The sequence below is a fragment of the Triturus cristatus genome, chromosome 12, assembly GCF_964204655.1.
Source record: "Triturus cristatus chromosome 12, aTriCri1.1, whole genome shotgun sequence".
Lineage (NCBI taxonomy): Eukaryota > Metazoa > Chordata > Amphibia > Caudata > Salamandridae > Triturus > Triturus cristatus.
The window spans coordinates 805217898-805235473 of NC_140595.1; the positions used below are offsets into that span (position 1 = coordinate 805217898).

Consider the following 17576-nt stretch of genomic DNA (forward strand, 5'->3'; position numbering starts at 1 on the left):
AGGCAAGGCGAATTTCATTTTCTTCCCTGACAGTACTGTCTCATTGGGTAATAGTAGTTATAGTAAGTACAACTCATTATCATTAACCATCAAGTTCTCTTCCTCAGCATGCATGCATTTGCTTTTTCTCACTTTATACTTTGATTTCTTTGATAATGGATCATGGTCGTCTTACAAGATTGTGTTTTACTTTTGTTGTGTCCATGCATACTGTCTGTTTTTCTTTCTCAAACCTTTCCCAAAACCCCACTTCCTATCCATTCATCAATCCCTAACCCTCTTCCCCCGGGCTGTGTGATTTATTGAGGTGTGATGTGATGACTACATTAAATGTACACCAATTGATCACACGCTTGCTGGGGCAGATATGGTGAAAGCAACACTAATTGAATTTCAACTAAGGCAGGGCAAGGATCTTCTTCTGCTTGCCCACCCATGTTGTAGTTTACTTTGTGTTCTGTTCTACTACTCCTCCCACAGTCTCTCAGTCAAGTGACTTTCTATTTCTTTTTTCAAATGCTATTGCCAGTGTCTACTACTACCACCACAATAATGGCATCTTGTCCGTTAATTTGGGAAACCAACCATGCAGCCAGCAGTGTGCCGAATTTCATCATCAATCACAGGTAAGAAAAGTTTGGTGGGAGGTATGGACTAGGAGGAGAGACTGACAGTACTATTATGACAATTAAAAATAACTCAGTGAGGGGTACTGCATCTATCGGTTTGTGTGTTACAAAATCGGCAGATCTTTTAAATCAAACACTGGCTGTGGGCATGCAGCAGCACGGAAACAAAGTAACGAACCATGAAACTTAGATTGAATTTGGAAAACTGTAACCCACCACAAAACATTAACTTCGTATCAGTAAATAGTAAATAGTATATGATTTAATATCCCCTAAAAAAAAACTATCCCACTCTGACCTAATCCACTCCCCTCCCTAACCCCAACCAATGTCCAAAAAGAAACAAAAGTTGAAGAGTCCCAATGTCCGAAAGAATCCCCAACGCCCAAAAACCCACCAACCAACAAAAGGAATTAAAAAAGGGGCAAACGACGAGGTCCTCTATTGTCGGCGGGCCTTAAGGTGTTTGTCCACCAGGATCTTTACCCGCTCCTCCATGTTCTGCTCTAAGCGGGCCATCCGGCGGAGCAGCTGGCGGCGAAACGCCCTGCAGTTACATGCAGGGTGGGGGGCAGCAGTGCTTGAAATCGAGGCGCGGCAGCGGGCGGATGCCGGACCACGGCGCCGTGAAAGTGGAGGCAGGGCCTGACTGGGGCCCGGGGCATTGGTGGAGGCTGCAGCTGCAGCCGCCCCCTCCTCCTCCTCTGCCTGAGCCACCAGCCGGCGATAATGTTCGCAGATGGCCTCCAGTTTTCGGTGCCGGGCCCTAGCGGCCAACTCCTTCCTTGATGGTTTAGTGGATGTGGAAGGAGTATCTATATCAAGAAAGAAAAAGAACATGTTGTAGCCAATACTCTTAGCAAAACAGAAACACTAAAATAATTCAACACATAGTGTCACAGTATCACTAGCAAGCACAGTTCATAACATTTGTGATTTGGTGGTAAGTATCTCTAATCCTACTTCCTTGGACTCTAACATTTGTGGGAGTTTCCTACATTATAAATATAATCGTACTATGTACTACGGTACACCAGTCGTGTTGTTCTTATCTGTAGTTTAGCCCAATTACATAACCTTGTTGTAGCTGGCATGCCAGCTCCGTCAGCCAAGCTTGCACCCAAGAGAAACAGATATGAGCCACATGATGCAGACTCACGTTCGTTTTATTTACTACTACTGTCTGCAGGTGGGAAAGCTCATATTTTTTTATGACGCCTTACGGCCGTTGGCACTGGTCATACTCTGTTACATGAGGGCAAATGGCATGCACAATTTCATTTACACCCTGCCATGGGTACTACAAAAAGGCTGATTATTTATCTGATCCGATGATCATTGCTTATATTCATATTATAGATGCTAATACGATACGATATCAGGTCGGTAGTGGTCGGTGGTGGGAGTGCTGCCGGGCGGTGAGTCGGTGACGTGGGAAGGTGCAGGGTGGGGATAGTAAACTATGGATTAAGGACAATCACAGGTAATTAAACAATACATTAAAAAAAAAAATTGTTGCACGCACTGCATCGCATTCGCCGGTGCTGTGCGCACATTGAAAATAATTTTATTTATTTTTATGTTGATTACCTGTATTTGGCCGTAATACACAGTTTCCTCGCCAGTGCCACCCACCCATCCCCTCCCCATGTCACCGCCCGCCAACACTCCCACTACCAACCACTACTGCAGAGGGTACTTTGCTTTCATTGATTGTGTAACCAATAACCATAAATAACAGATAGGCCACCCTTTGCAGGCTGGCTGCCCCAATCGCAAATACATTAATAATAATAGGTAGGGAGTGCTCCCCAGAGTGGGAGGAAGGGGCTTCCGCTTGATAATATAGATATATATAAATATATATGACGTGCTTGCAAACTACTGCAAGTGTACTGTATTCTGATAATACTACCTATATTCCCCTAGGCTTTGCTACTGTCGCGCAGTTTCTTTTAAATTTTCTTCAAAGTAAGAATCTCCAGTGACACATTCCACCTATACTGTCTCTTGATGATAGTACATCCAGGCATACATCCATTAAAGTAAACGTTTATCCTTCTTTTTTATATCTCTCATACTTAGTTGGTTTCACCAACAACCACCCATGCTTCCGCTCCTTCCTTGCTTGCCTTGGCTTTGAATTTGAACCAAACAACGCTGATTTTTGCTATCTAGCACTATCCACCCATACTGTTTCGCCCACCCAGGCAGGCATTCTTTCACCTTCCACCCATCCTTCAACAACCCATGCATCTGATCTGATTACTATCAGCCACCTATGCATGCTCCCAACAACATATCCTTCTCTGCCAGTCAGTCATATTATTTATCTCGCCGTCCTTCCACCCTTAATTCTTTCCCTCATGGTTCAACACATCCATCAAGGTCATCTGATCTGAGTTTGTCTTCTCCATAAAACATTCACAGCTGATTTTGGAGTCAAATAGAAGAGGCCATTGGTTACTCTACTCACGCTGCTAATGCTAAGTAAAGGGTGCCTTCTTCAACCGTTGTATAATAATAAGTCACACAGTACAGTGAAATAGTGAACACACTTCCATCTAGCTGTAATGTCAAGAAGTAATGAATATAACTTACCGCCGCCGGCCACTGCTGCTGGATCCCCCCCTGTCTCTTCTGCAGGTGCCGCCAGTTCGCCTGCCTTCTCCGGAATGGCCGCATCACTGGCCCCGACGGCACTGGTGGATGGTAGTGTGCCTAGAAAAAACATCACAAATTTTTAGATGCCTGGAAACCTCCCCCTATTTTAAGTGTTCACTTGGAACATTGAAAAAAAAGTTAATGCAACATACATCAGCACTAGACAGTAAGTACAGTCAGTAGACAGACACTAGTAGTGATATGGTTCCACTTCCTAGGGTCATCTAGTCCTACTCTACTCTTTTGAAAGTTAGCCTGAGCCGTGTGTAACCCTTTTAGATTCATCATGTCGACTACTACTCGTTTGGCGCATATTTAATTATACCTGCCAGCTTATTTACATGTGCAGTAGATGCCTTTGAGGCCACTTGACTGTTGCGTACAAGTGAAGAGGTCGTAAAAGTTTGTTTAGTTCATATTGCTTAACCATCACATACATGTTACACTTTTTGCCATGACTGCAAAATGCATGCATTCACCAGTATACTATCTAACGGCTAACTCGCGGCATTTTTCTCATATAATAGGCGGAAGATCCCCTTCTACAAACCAGAGATTTACAGAACATATTATGATGCAAGATGATCTAACCAGTATTTCTACGTTCTACGGTGAGGGGTCTTCCAGAATTCTAAAGACCTTGGCTCTTGTTCTTGTTGTCATGCACTTGTAAATGTTTACTGTTTTAATCTTAGGCTTTTTTGCTGGCTTATTGACTATGGCTGTAGTAAATTAAATTTCATATTAACGATATGCAGAGTTTGATACTTGTTTCAAATAAACCTTTTGAACTTACACATAGACTCTGTGGTATTTGGTATGGTGAGTTGGACTTACACAAGTAAGTGAGAAAAATGGTGCTATTATGTTCTGGGTTGTCTGTCTCAGTCATCATCAACATTGTGTATCTTCTTCGTGGGGGGGGGGTCGGGAGTGGGACCCTAATGTGAGACACTATAGCTAGTCGGTCAGGGGATCCTGGGTTCTTCGGACTGAGGTGTGATCAGTAAGGTCCAACCTCCCATCAGCAACATCCTATTTTGTTGCACATAGTTCTGTATGTGGCTCTGCAGAATCACTAGACAATAGTAGTATCATGTACTATCTGATCAAAAATACTAGTCAAATATCTGGTTGGCCATTTTGTTTGTGGTAATTGTCAAAGCCTCAACATTGAGAAGACTTGAAGAGGACAACCCAAAGGACAGGACACAGTGGCTAGAGCTATTGGTCAATCAGAGTTTTATTATTCCAAAGAAAACCTTCTATAAAGAGTGGGCAACTGTGCAAGCTTCGCTAAACACAGAGTAATAATAGTAATAGTAGTAGTAGTAGTAGTAGTAGTACAGAGAGTCATAGCAGAGGCAGTTAGAAGCAACTTAGTTAGAGGCAGGGATAAACAGAATTTGGAAACAGATAGTCAAGGTCAAAGAAGTAAGCTTTTGTAAAAAATAGAATTAGAAAGTGGAACCATAATTTATAGTTCGGAAAAAAAAGATGCAGTTAAATTTAGGGAAATATAAATGTCAATATAACCACTGGAGGACTTACTGGGGCCAGCAGCAGGAGCCTCGGTAGAGGAGCGGTCCTGTGGTTCCCCCGCCGACTCTGACCCCGTCTTCTTGCCCCTGGGTGGTGCTGATGATCATGTAAAATATAATAAAGAAAGAGACAAACATTAAGGAGTGCTGTGAAAAAAATAATAATAAATCATTTGGAAAAATAAGTCAAACAACATTTTAGGAAACAAACAACAATTGCAATAAAATTGACCTATCTAATCAGATGGATCGACTACTGGCTTCTTCCTGCATTCACGGATCATCTACTTATTTATGAACACTTCAGTGTTCCATAACCATTCTAATTAAAATATGAAGCCTTAAGTACCACCTGACCTACACCACCTATTCCAGACGGGCCAATTGTTCACTAATTCTGCATTTCCATTATTTTCAGCCATCAAATGCATAGATGAGATGGAGGACACATGCATGCATTAGTGCATACATACATACAACAAATTGTGGGTTGGTTGCATGATTCTGATCTAGTTCTGCTACTGACTGACCATGCTAAGCCTACCACTCACTAAACAAAGGACATAAAGTTCGACGGAGGACTGGGGTAAGCAGCACTCAGTGACAGAGGAGGCGTCACGCAGACCGCATAAAACAATTATTAACTACTACTAACAAACTAAACCTAGTATCCAATATCCATCCACCACTATTTCACAGTAGGACAATGGAAGGACTAGAGTCTCTCTAGCAAATCGCATTACCTAACTTCAGTTCTGTAAAATAAACTCTTACATAATCAGCATCAGCGCAAACTAAGTTGCAAACAAGTAAGAGTACCACCGAGCTCCTGGGTCCTTAAATCAAACAACATTTTGCTTTTTAGAACGTAATTTACCAGCAACGCTTGGCACGCAGCAGTAATCTTGTTGTTCATCAAATTTAATATACACAATCAGTTAATCACCAAGCCCGACGACCTCGACACCTAGCAGGTCCGACAGGTCCTGCTCCCGGTCCAGGATGTCGGACCACTGGTGGGCTAGCTGGTTGTGGGTGCTCCGGACCCCAGAGCACCGGAACACGGCCCGGCGCACCTTCGCCCACCGACGGTGCCGCTCCTGGGTAGCGTACCCGGAGCCGGGCCTGCCGCCTGCTGCCAAGGTCAAGGGGAGGAGGCGCTGGATGAAGAAAACAAGGGCTGCCACCTCCTCCTCCCCAAACAGTTGCCGGGCCTGCACCCCTGCAGGACGCATTCTGCCGCAAGGCAGGCGGCCCTTCTCTGCTCCTGCAGGTCCCTTGCCCTTGGCACTCGGCGTGCCCTTGGCCATGGTTCTGGGGTGGGTGGGAGGCGGAAAAGAAAAGTTAGAAGGGGAAAAAAAAGTTAGGGGGAAGAAGATAGAAAGAACTTTATAAAAGTAACAAAAACACAGTAAAAGTAGAAATAAAATGCAAAATATAAACTTAGGCAAAGAGAGAGATAGATAATAACAAAATCAAGTCAGAAAAAATGCTTTAAAGACAAAGGATTGCAAAGATAAAGGGAGGATACAAAAGTAGGCCCAGAACCCTAGCATAGAGTGAAAAACAAGATGAGACCGTGTGGGTAAGTTCGCGCGATATTTCTCGCAAACATGTACATGTACTATTCATCGCGAATAAGTAAAATGCGCTCCCGAACACGTCAATGCACATCGCAAACACGCTATCCGTGACCCGGAACAGGAAATAAGGCATCGCGAGCGGGCGGGACAATTGAAAAACAAGATGGCCGCGCCCGTTGGCGACCGCATGGGAGGAGATCGCGAGATACATCCCCCGAGCATGCAAACAGCTCCCCGAACACGCTCACCGCGCTCCCGAACAAGAAAAAGCCATCGCGAGCGGGAGCACCAAGCAACTATGCAAGCTCGCGAAGCGAAGCTACGCGAAGGTCGCGTAGTGCAAGTACATCTTCGCGAAGCTTCGCGAAGCGCGGCTACGCGAACTATGCCCAGGGTTAGTCAGGACCTCTTCCGGTGGGGAGTAATCTTGCAGCTGAAGAAAAAGATGCGTCTAAATTGAAAATATAAGCAGACGTCTGTTGTTGATCTTTAGTAATTCTGTAAGTAGATTTCCAGGGTCCCCGAAACCCTCAGCTGATACCCACTGCCTTTCAAAAAGGGAGGAGACTTCAGCACCACTGTCCAGTTGCCCCTATGATTTCATAGTTAATACGTAAAACTATAGGTCAATAAATGCAATTTTCTTGTGTCTGAAAAGCCAGGATATGGAACCCCTTGGCAGCCGAGGAGCCCGAGAAGGGCGAGGCCCTTGGGCGCAATATAACAGGCTTTGTCAGAAAGCTTCCAGCGCAACACTGGCCCTTTAAGTAAGCAAACGTGTGAGTGGAGCGGGTACTTCCTTTCCATGTGATGGAGTGCTTGTCACTAAGGTGATAACACTCTCTGAGCACCTACAAGAAGAAAGCTGCGACTCAGGTACAGAACGCGGAAAATAGACTTTATTTCCACCGCGTGGCCTGCTGTTTGTCCTCCCGTGTTCCTATTATGCACTTAATCTGTGCACATTTGATGAATTTTACTTTTTCAGTTTTGCAGATTTTTTTATGTACTGGGATGGAACAAAGCATGTGTTTTTTTTAACACACGTCTGCTGCGTAATCTCGCTGCAGTGTGACTCCTTTACCCTGCACAAGCTTGAGTCAGAGAGAAATTTGCATTCTGGTTCAAAATCAGATAAGCAGAAGGAACTGTTGATTGAAAAATCAGCACAAATTAAAGCATCATTAATAAACAACCACGAATCTAAAAAAATGTATTTTTGTGAAAAGGGCATATCCCTTTCAACAGTGGGTCGCAGTGCGCTAAAGCAATCTTGCCACTGTATCATGATACCTGAAATAGAGGAAGTATAAACACACGAGGACAATTATGCACATAAACAATTAGTTAAGCAAACGTGGGCTCACATCAGAGGAGAAAAGGATTTTACTTTACTCTGCTCTTAAAGCTAATCTAATAAAAGTCAACACCCAAAAATGAATTTGCTACATTGTGGTTTAAAACCCAGGCTTACCAAGCGAGCTCCAGCTCTCTGTGAATATCAGTTTCTTCTGTTCTACAAAAGATGGGAAAGCACACAAAATACATGGGATTGGAACAGAGTACTGAGTGCCATACAATTCTCACCCACATTTTGTTCCCTCCACAACAGCTTTCAACATGGGTCCCTAGATTGGCCACTCCAGCCTTTCGCTATCTGGCCCTGTGAGTAATAGCACTTTTGCCAGATTACATGTGGACATCTGCCTAAATATAAGTGCAAGCACTTCAGTGCCGATGTTAGTTGACCAATTATTTACTTTGCTATTTTTTCCATTTGTTATCGTTTTTTTAAGTCAGTTTTCTGTCTTTAAACTTTGACTTTAGGTTAAAGTAATGCATAGCCAACAGTACCTCCCTTTGTGCCAATAAGAATTATATTTTCCTGTGATGTGCGTTTCTATAACTAGGAAGCACTTGTGTTCTATTATGTGCACAAAGTATTTTTATGGACCATTATTAAGACAAGCATATGGCTGCCACATGAAGACAGCTGCAAGTTTTCTATGTTTCTTCTTTTTTTTGCAAATTCCTTCAACAACAAAATAGCCAGAACACTAGCGTGGCAAGACCAGCCCTATGGGCTTTGCCAATGCAAGTGCCTCTTGGTTTTACGGTTAAATGTTCTCAAGCTAATGACAAAGGCATAGTACAAGGATAGACAATATACATGATTATTTTACATTAGGTCTTTCGTTGTGTTTTCTTTCAGAGTCTGAAAGAGTTACTCAAAAGTTCCAAGAACCCAGCCATGTCCTCTTGTCCTTCTGGGAAGGCCCTGGGACGCGGTAGCCATCAGCAGCTCATGCCCTGCAACCATCCCGGAAGCGCCCTCGGAGCGCGAGCCTTTTCCAGCATGGAAGGTGCCCTGCCTGCAGCGACAGCCTACTGGAGAGTGGCAGCTGCGCCCTGAAGCTAAGAAAGCACTTTGGAGTCTCACCGCCCTCTTCCAACTGACAGGTTATTATGAAACGTCCGTGAAAATTACACTAAGAAACCTTAAAGGATTTCCTCGCTCTCCGAGGAATAGACGAGTTTCAATTTATTTTTCATATAAAGCCTTAACTTTACGCAGTTTTTCGCCTACACTGTAAATTGGCAGCTACCTTCCTGCTGCGGTAAACACAATATATTTCCCTGGCTTTGCTTCTATTTGAGGTTTAATACATTCACTCAGCTTTCGAAACGTACGAGATACCAATATAAGGGAAATAAAGCATGCAGTTTAAATGTTTGTCGCTCTCACCAAATTACCTAGATAGCCAGCAACAATCCACTGCTTTTGTTCCCAATTATACACAAATGGAAAATGGCTCCAAATAACTTTAAACAAAAGGTAAATTATCCCAATGTGAGCACATAATTTGTACAAAAGTAACTGAGACAAAATACAAATTTGGAGAAGAAACTTCTACTCAACCCAGGCAATTGTTTCCAAACTGAGAGTAAACTGATGGATAATATATTGTAAATAGTCCTTTAAAAACCTCTTTTCTGCAGACACAGCATGGAACCAGGCTTCTTAAAAGGAAACTCTGACTCTTACAAACAAGAGCGCGTGCCTCGCGCGGCAGCAGGGGGAGGGAAGAGAGGAGGGGGCCTGCGCGATTCACTTGCGGGAGCGAGCGGCTGGCACCGCGATAATTGCTACCATATGGCGCCAGCCGCTTGCTCCCGCAAGTGAATCTCCAGACGTGCACGCGTTGCCATTGGAAGCAATGCAACGCGTGCACGATTTTGGCTTCAAAGCTATGCAGATGGCTAAAGGTCTTTCCTAAGCACTGCATGCGCGCTGCGTAGGCGAGACCTAAAAAACAGTTACTGCATCCTTTTGCACCGTGGCAATATTATTTCTTTAAATGCTGTGCACCATTATGTTGGAAAGGGAGGCAGTGCTGTCAACACCACTGGCACTACTTGGGATGGAGGCGGTGACACAGTGAACAGTTTGAATTTATGCCAGGTTATTGAATCTGAGCCTTCCCTTTCACCTTCCTGAGGAATGTGCTTAAAAATCCAATTCCTTCTGCGTTGCCTAACCACATTGGAAAGCTATGGGAACAGACTACTTGTGCCTCTGGGTTCAGCTCCGTGGATCAGCACATTTTTTTCTACAGTGTAATCTAACAATTGAGAGGATGTCAAACCGAGAGGCTCCGAACCAGTGGGTTAGAGTAGCAGCTGTGCTCCCGCAGAGCACCATCTCAACATCCACCTGGAGAAGGAAATGAACATATGGCCTTTGAATGAGTAACTATGCTTGACTTGATCTCAGGAAGGACACTTGAGTCACACAACACATGTTGCAGTGCTGGAGCAGAGTTTTCTGTTGAAAATCTATTGGGTTTTTAAAGCTCTGGTTTGTCTATTGTCGAGAAAATTAAAATTATTAATTTGTAACTACTAATTATTTGTTTTGTGTAAATGTTCTGATTAATCAATACGTACTAATAAGAGAAAACTACATGTGGGGATGCGTTCATGTTGCTTACTAATAATGTGCATGTTTATTAAATAAATGTTGCTGAGTGCTATTTATTTTAAAGCACAAAACGCTTTTTAAATGTCGTGTACTAATGTTTTTCTTGTGTTGCAAAGGCTAGATAATTACATACACATAAGGGTATTAGTGGGGTTAACACTGTTTAATCACTATGCTGTGGTAACGTTGTTTTTGTCTCTTTTAATTAAGATGATACGTTTTGGCTTAGTAGAAAATGGCTGTCGTTTAAAACCTGCATTTGAGTAGTCGAACTTTGATGAGAAGGCCTTGCTGAACATGGTCGAGAGTCATCTGACCACAGTCTTCGCCTGGTTTAAAATTTTCCGTGAGGACAGCAGCTCTGGGCGGATATCCAAGTGTCCTTGGAGGACAAAGGAGCCACAATGAACTTTGTGATCACAATGCTGGTTCCGAGGAAATGTGAACGTAAAAAGAAACATTTGCAAATTTGAGTTTCCTTCTTCCGTCTTTTTATTTTTGTGATTTTTCTGAGCGGAGATTTTTCCAAATGTAGCGATGCTACATCCTTTCCTGCTCGCTCTGCTCAGCGGTTCAGCGGATATCTAAAACATTTTATGTTGCTTTCTTTTGTTAAATTTATTATAAATATGCTATACTAGAGAGGGTCTGTGTCATTGCGTTTTGAATTTTGGTGGCCACTTCTTCCCAAACCTGCGTTGGTGAGGATCGATGCTGTGAGGACGGCGACTCGAGAGATTTCTATCGAGAGACCTGTCCTGACCCATTTATGACATTTAGCTAGAATAGGTAATTATGAGAATAATGATTTACTTTGATTGATTTCTTTTGACTAATTTTAGATAAAGTACCATAATTTTAAATACAGTGTTGGTGGTTATTTCTTGTCAATTATTGAGTTCTCTATTTGATTATTGATGTTTAGGTTACTGTTTAGATCATGACTCAGGATGACATCAAACTGATCCTATTGGCCTCAGTGTAGATATAGGGTGTTTAGGAGTTTTCTTTCCACAGGTTCAGCGTTGATAGAGTAATTGAGTATATGTTAGTGAAATGGGCCCAAGTGTATGATGAGTGCATGTGCGTGTATCTGTGAAATTATTCTATCCGTGGAAGTAGGGAGAATTTGAACACCCCAATCTGCACCAATTTCCTGGTAGCAGAATTTGATGGTTTTGATGGTTATCTTGATCTGATTAGATTGCTTGTATATTTGTTTTTGATTTATTGATTATTGATTGATGTTGGTATATGTACTAATACTATATGTTGGAGTCGTCGTGTTGAGTTTTACGTAGTGCTTCTGGAACTTGGGAGCTAGTAGCAGTTCCGTAGTAGGGCAGAGGGAAGTATATACTGCTCTCGGGAAAGACGGGATTGTTGGTCCTGTATGTATGCAGGAAAAATGTGTGACAATTGAAGTTGCGCGTCACATTGTCTGGTTCGGAATCAGTGACATCGTTGTGTGTTACTATTACGGATATATTTCTGGTATAAAAGGAGTGTGTATGATAGCGAAGGTTATCTGTGAAACTCTGGTCTTAAGTCCCAGGGATCCGTAAGGTTCACCGTTAAAGCTTATCGCGGGAGAAGTAATAGGTATTCTCTGAGCTTGTTTGAAGGACTGGGCAGAGGTAAGCTGCTTGGTTAACGTGTGTTATAATTCTGTAGCAGGGCAGATTGTTCGCTGTTCTCGGGAAGGCAGGATTCTGTGTGTATGTACTACATTTTCTTGTATGATTGTGCGTGAATGTATGAGCATTTAGTTGATTGTAAAACTCTTTGGAGTATTCCTAGAGGAAACAGTTAATGAATGCATGATAGAAGGGCAGAGTAGAGGGATGTGCTACTGTGTCAACAAGAGTATTAATTCCGTACTGAAACAGAAGTGAGTGAAAGACAGGATTCTTGTGAAATAGATTTTCTTTACTATTCTGTGGTTAGCGAAGCAGACAATGGAGATGTTTATATGTTGGGACTAGTGAGTGTCATGATACATACTTCATTGCAACAGGATGGGGTTTCAGAGGTGGAGAAGATCCAGTTTTCCCAGGAGTGTATTATGTTTGTGGGAACAAGGCTTATTACAGGTTGCCTGACCATTGGTATGGCACGTGTTATGTGGGCCTGGTCTTTCCAAAGATCTTTCATATAGATAGAATAGAAGATGTAGAACATATTAATTTACTAACACGTTTTAAAAGAGAAACTTGGTCAGAAATAGTTGGTGATATATTTGGAGCTTTAATTCCAGCAGTGGGAATTTCTTTGAATGCTTATGGAATTCGGAAACTGTCAACAGTGGTTGATCGCTTATCGACAAATACCGCTGGAGGGTTTGTTTTGGTGAATACGGAATTGATTGCCGTACGTGCCATGTCTATGCAAAATCGACTTGCCCTTGATATTCTATTGGCCAAGGAGGGTGGAGTTTGTGGAATGCTGAAAGTTCAACATTGTTGCACTTACATTCCTGATGAAAGCAAAGACCTGAAGGTCTATATCAAAAATATTACTGATTTGCATGAAGAATTAGTACCACTGGAAGCTGAAAGTATCTGGACCAAAATAGCTAATAAGATAGTTGCTGTTAAGAGTTTTATTGCAAAAATAGGTAGTACTATTATAGGTAAGATATTGTTTCCTTTGACTTGTATAATTGTTGCTTTATTGATACTAAGATTGGTGTGTGTGTGTTGTAAAAACAGGGGAGGGAAAAAGAAATTAATCAAAAGAAATAATGAAAAGAGAAATAAAAGGTTGAAAAGAGAACCACAAGAAATAGAACTAGAAGAATTGAGGGAGAGTGTTTATTTGGAGACAAAGAGGCATGATGAAAGGGTGTCTGGTGTGTAGTGTTGTGTAAGGAGAAAAAGACATTTCCAGTTTCTCCTAAAATGGGACTAAATTTTACTAAATTTTTTTTTTGGGGTTGTTTATTTGGTGATAAAATCACCAAAGGGGGGATTGCTGGAGCAGAGTTTTCTGTTGAAAATCTATTGGGTTTTTAAAGCTCTGGTTTGTCTATTGTCGAGAAAATTAAAATTATTAATTTGTAACTACTAATTATTTGTTTTGTGTAAATGTTCTGATTAATCAATACGTACTAATAAGAGAAAACTACACGTGGGGATGCGTTCATGTTGCTTACTAATAATGTGCATGTTTATTAAATAAATGTTGCTGAGTGCTGTTTATTTTAAAGCACAAAACGCTTTTTAAATGTTGTGTACTAATGTTTTTCTTGTGTTGCAAAGGCTAGATAATTACATACACATAAGGGTATTAGTGGGGTTAACACTGTTTAATCACTATGCTGTGGTAATGTTGTTTTTGTGTCTTTTAATTAAGATGATACGTTTTGGCCTAGTGGAAAATGGCTGCCGTTTAAAGCCTGCATTTGAGTAGTCGAACTTTGATGAGAAGGCCTTGCTGAACATGGTCGAGAGTCATCTGACCACAGTCTTCGCCTGGTTTAAAATTTTCCGTGAGGACAGCAGCTCTGGGCGGATATCCAAGTATCCTTGGAGGACAAAGGAGCCACAATGAACTTTGTGATCACAATGCTGGTTCCGAGGAAATGTGAACGTAAAAAGAAACATTTGCAAATTTGAGTTTCCTTCTTCCGTCTTTTTATTTTTGTGATTTTTCTGAGCGGAGATTTTTCCAAATGTAGCGATGCTACATCCTTTCCTGCTCGCTCTGCTCAGCGGTTCAGCGGATATCTAAAACATTTTATGTTTCTTTATTTTGTTAAATTTATTATAAATATGCTAGACTAGAGAGGGTCTGTGTCATTGCGTTTTGAATTTTGGTGGCCACTTCTTCCCAAACCTGCGTTGGTGAGGATCGATGCTGTGAGGACGGCGACTCGGGAGATTTCTATCGAGAGACCTGTCCTGACCCATTTATGACATTTAGCTAGAATAGGTAATTATGAGAATAATGATTTACTTTGATTTATTTCTTTTGACTAATTTTAGATAAAGTACCATAATTTTAAATACAGTGTTGGTGGTTATTTCTTGTCAATTATTGAGTTCTCTATTTGATTATTGATGTTTAGGTTACTGTTTAGATCATGACTCAGGATGACATCAAACTGATCCTATTGGCCTCAGTGTAGATATAGGGTGTTTAGGAGTTTTCTTTCCACAGGTTCAGCGTTGATAGAGTAATTGAGTATATGTTAGTGAAATGGGCCCAAGTGTATGATGAGTGCATGTGCGTGTATCTGTGAAATTATTCTATCCGTGGAAGTAGGGAGAATTTGTACACCCCAATCTGCACCAGCAGCACACACATAAGCCGTATGTACTGATTAGTGTCTATTCCGTGAATATAAGTAGCAATTTTAATAGATTTAATCCTGTTAATATCTTTACATTGTTTTTTTTCCCTAATTAAAAACGACCCTTGTGCTGACCCTCCTCTTCTTCCAATTTGTAAAGTTGCCTGGCAAGATGTTGCAGGCATTGGCAGAGCAGGAGGGTGTTAAGTGTGCTTCTGAAGCCTGCTCTATATTTAAAAATTTACAATATGCATGCAATCGTACAAGAAAGAAGTAGCAAAAGAAACAATTGTGTTGCCCAACTTAATTTCATTGAAGGTGAACAAGGTGGGATGAAGAAAGTTTAGATGTTTGATAATATTTGGGTTTAACTAAAAACAAGGAACCTGTAGTATCCTCAGGTCATGTTAATATGTTCCCTTTCATCCTGTGCCTAGCTGCTCAGCCAGTGTGAGTGTTCCGCGTAGAAAGTTGGTGTGGAATGCTTGGGTGCCTGTGTGAGTGTGAGACAGTTGAAGATGGGCTGAGCAGCTAGGAGGCTGCTCCTGGTGGTCCTTGCTGTATATACATCTAAGAACTTAATAAACTTCATCTACTTGTATCTGGCCACGTCTACAGTGTCTACTTGTGACTCCTGAACATTTGGGACGAGCACACTACATTTATGGCAACGATCTGGAGCTCATCTCACGCTAAAGGTAGTTGGATGCCAACTAAGGATGTGGAGTACAGCAAGAATACATGTAGGAAAGGACCTACTACTTTTACTAACAAAGAGTAACAAGTATCAAGAAACTCAATGAAAAGAAAAGAAACCAGTCAAGCAGGAAACCAGTCAATCACGCCTCGCAGCCCCACCAGTGTCCAATACACCGGACAGCCCCAGCCCAGGCATGCTGTGTTTTCATCTCTGTGTCTACAACACCAGTAAATACAGTTACAAGCCTGCTTACACCTTGGAGAAGAAACTATGCCATAACAATTGTCTGCAGTACCGAAAAAACGTTTACAGTGCCACTTCAAACATCTACAGTTCAACAAGAAAAGTCTGGTGAGCCACAACAGTGCCTCTTCGAGTAAGGTAATCTGTGGCTGGTTTGGTTTTGTCTCCTGTGTGGAGCGAAGTCATTTTCTTTTAGTTTTATGTTTGACTGTGCACTTGCTCAAGTTGTTTTCAGTAATTGATTTTGTGACTTTTCCTCCGTGTTAGCACGAGACTGGAGGAGTAAAATTGTGCCTGTTCTCATCACTATTGCTCGTTCGTTTTTCAAAGCTCAGTGAGCTGTTTTAAAAATTAAAATAAAATGAAGATTGCCTCGTGCAGAAATGGCGAAACTACTGGATGAGAGACTTTGAATTTACATTTTGTGGCATGTGTACCCTGTTTTCCCTGTTGCCTGGGCTCAAGAGAAACAGTTACGCTGTATTTCAAATTTAAAATATGGCTTGTGCTTCTTACCTGATCCATTGTGTCGCACGGAGCAGAGAGAGAGCCTATTCATGACGTGTTCTATTCTTCCCGGTCTGTTATGCTGCCTAAGGACGTTTTGATGCAGGAGCGCGCCGTGAGCCACCCAGCATACGTCTCCTGTACGTCCCGCCATTTTGGAGTTGGCGGATCCAGCCCTACATGCAGTATTCACCATTAGCGATGTACGTTTTTTATGTTTTTGCCAACTACGTTTTTGCTCATTTAATAAAGTTATCCTGCTATTGAAGTCTACTTCAACCTCGGAGTGTGTGGATCTCTTCACGCTTCTCCTCACATGGATTTCGCTGCCGCAGTCTGAGGAATGGTCCGCTCATAACGACTTCTGCTGCCATGCTCGTGATGTAAGCTGCGATCGTCCTGAGCATATTCTATTCGTTGCCAGTTCCTATGATTAGGGTGTGAGTTTGAGTTTTAGACTTTGAGACACTCCTAGCAGACTGCACCATGTCAGCACTTCAACAAGCCCTTGTCCTTTTTGGTTTTCACTCGTCGTTTTTAACATCTTCTATCTGGCATGCTGCATAGTACTTTGCTTCTGGCAAGCCCTGTTTTCATCTGGTCTTTAGTGGGCACTTCTTTCCCTACTAAGTTTATCTGGCAAGTCTTCTGGAGCTGTTTACTGTTACCCTAGTTCTGTTTGCATCTTTGCAGCACCTTTCCATTTTCAACACGGTGACAGGCACACCAGTGACATTTTAGAAATGTTAGGCTTATAGTGCGTATTAAAAATTATTTGAACACCTGTCTACCTCATCGCGGTGACAGGCACACCATGGTAACTGTTTTTTTTTACAAGTTTGTTGTCCTTCTCTACAAGATGTAAAGATACAATGTCTTCATTTCACAGGCTATTGACATATATGTATTTACAGTGTGTCATTGCAGTATGTCAACATCGCTAAATGCGTTCCTCATAGATGTTTTGTTTGCTTGGGAATGGGTTTTAGACCCATTTCACTTTGTTTCAGATATTTTATCCCTGCCTAGGGATGGGAGTGGGTTTTTAGTCCCATGACCCCATGTTTCAGATATGTTATCCCTGCCTAGGGATAGGAGTGGGTTTTCAATCCCATTACCCCATGTTTCAGATATTTTATCCCTGCCTTGGGATGGGAGTGGGTTTTTTAGTCCCATCACCTCACGTTCACAGTTATATACATTTGGGAAGGGTATCACTCCCATTTTTCTGTTTAAAGGGGGTGTCAGTCCCACCTTTATTATGTTGGTGTTGGGTGTTAGTTCCTTCACTTCTATGTTCGTTGTCGTGTGTGTGGGTTGTCATCTTTTGATGCCACACTGTGCTGCATTCTGTTTTTCATGCTGCACAAGTTCTTGGGTGTTAGTCCCATGTGACATATTCTGTACATTTGGGTGTCAGTCCCAAAGAATTT

The 17576-nt window shown here is 42.0% G+C and overlaps 1 protein-coding gene across 1 annotated transcript; it reads right to left on the reverse strand.

The window, feature by feature from the left end:
* Window positions 1–1064: 1064 nt before the first annotated feature.
* Window positions 1065–16517, reverse strand: LOC146782914 (uncharacterized). The gene is made up of 4 exons (XM_085637260.1): window positions 16424–16517; window positions 4845–4931; window positions 3231–3350; window positions 1065–1444 (listed from the first exon to the last, which is right to left on the reverse strand). Exons 1-4 carry the CDS (start codon window positions 16515–16517, stop codon window positions 1071–1073), a joined length of 675 nt encoding a protein of 224 aa, XP_085493386.1. The 3' UTR covers window positions 1065–1070.
* Between the last annotated feature and the right edge of the window lie 1059 nt (window positions 16518–17576).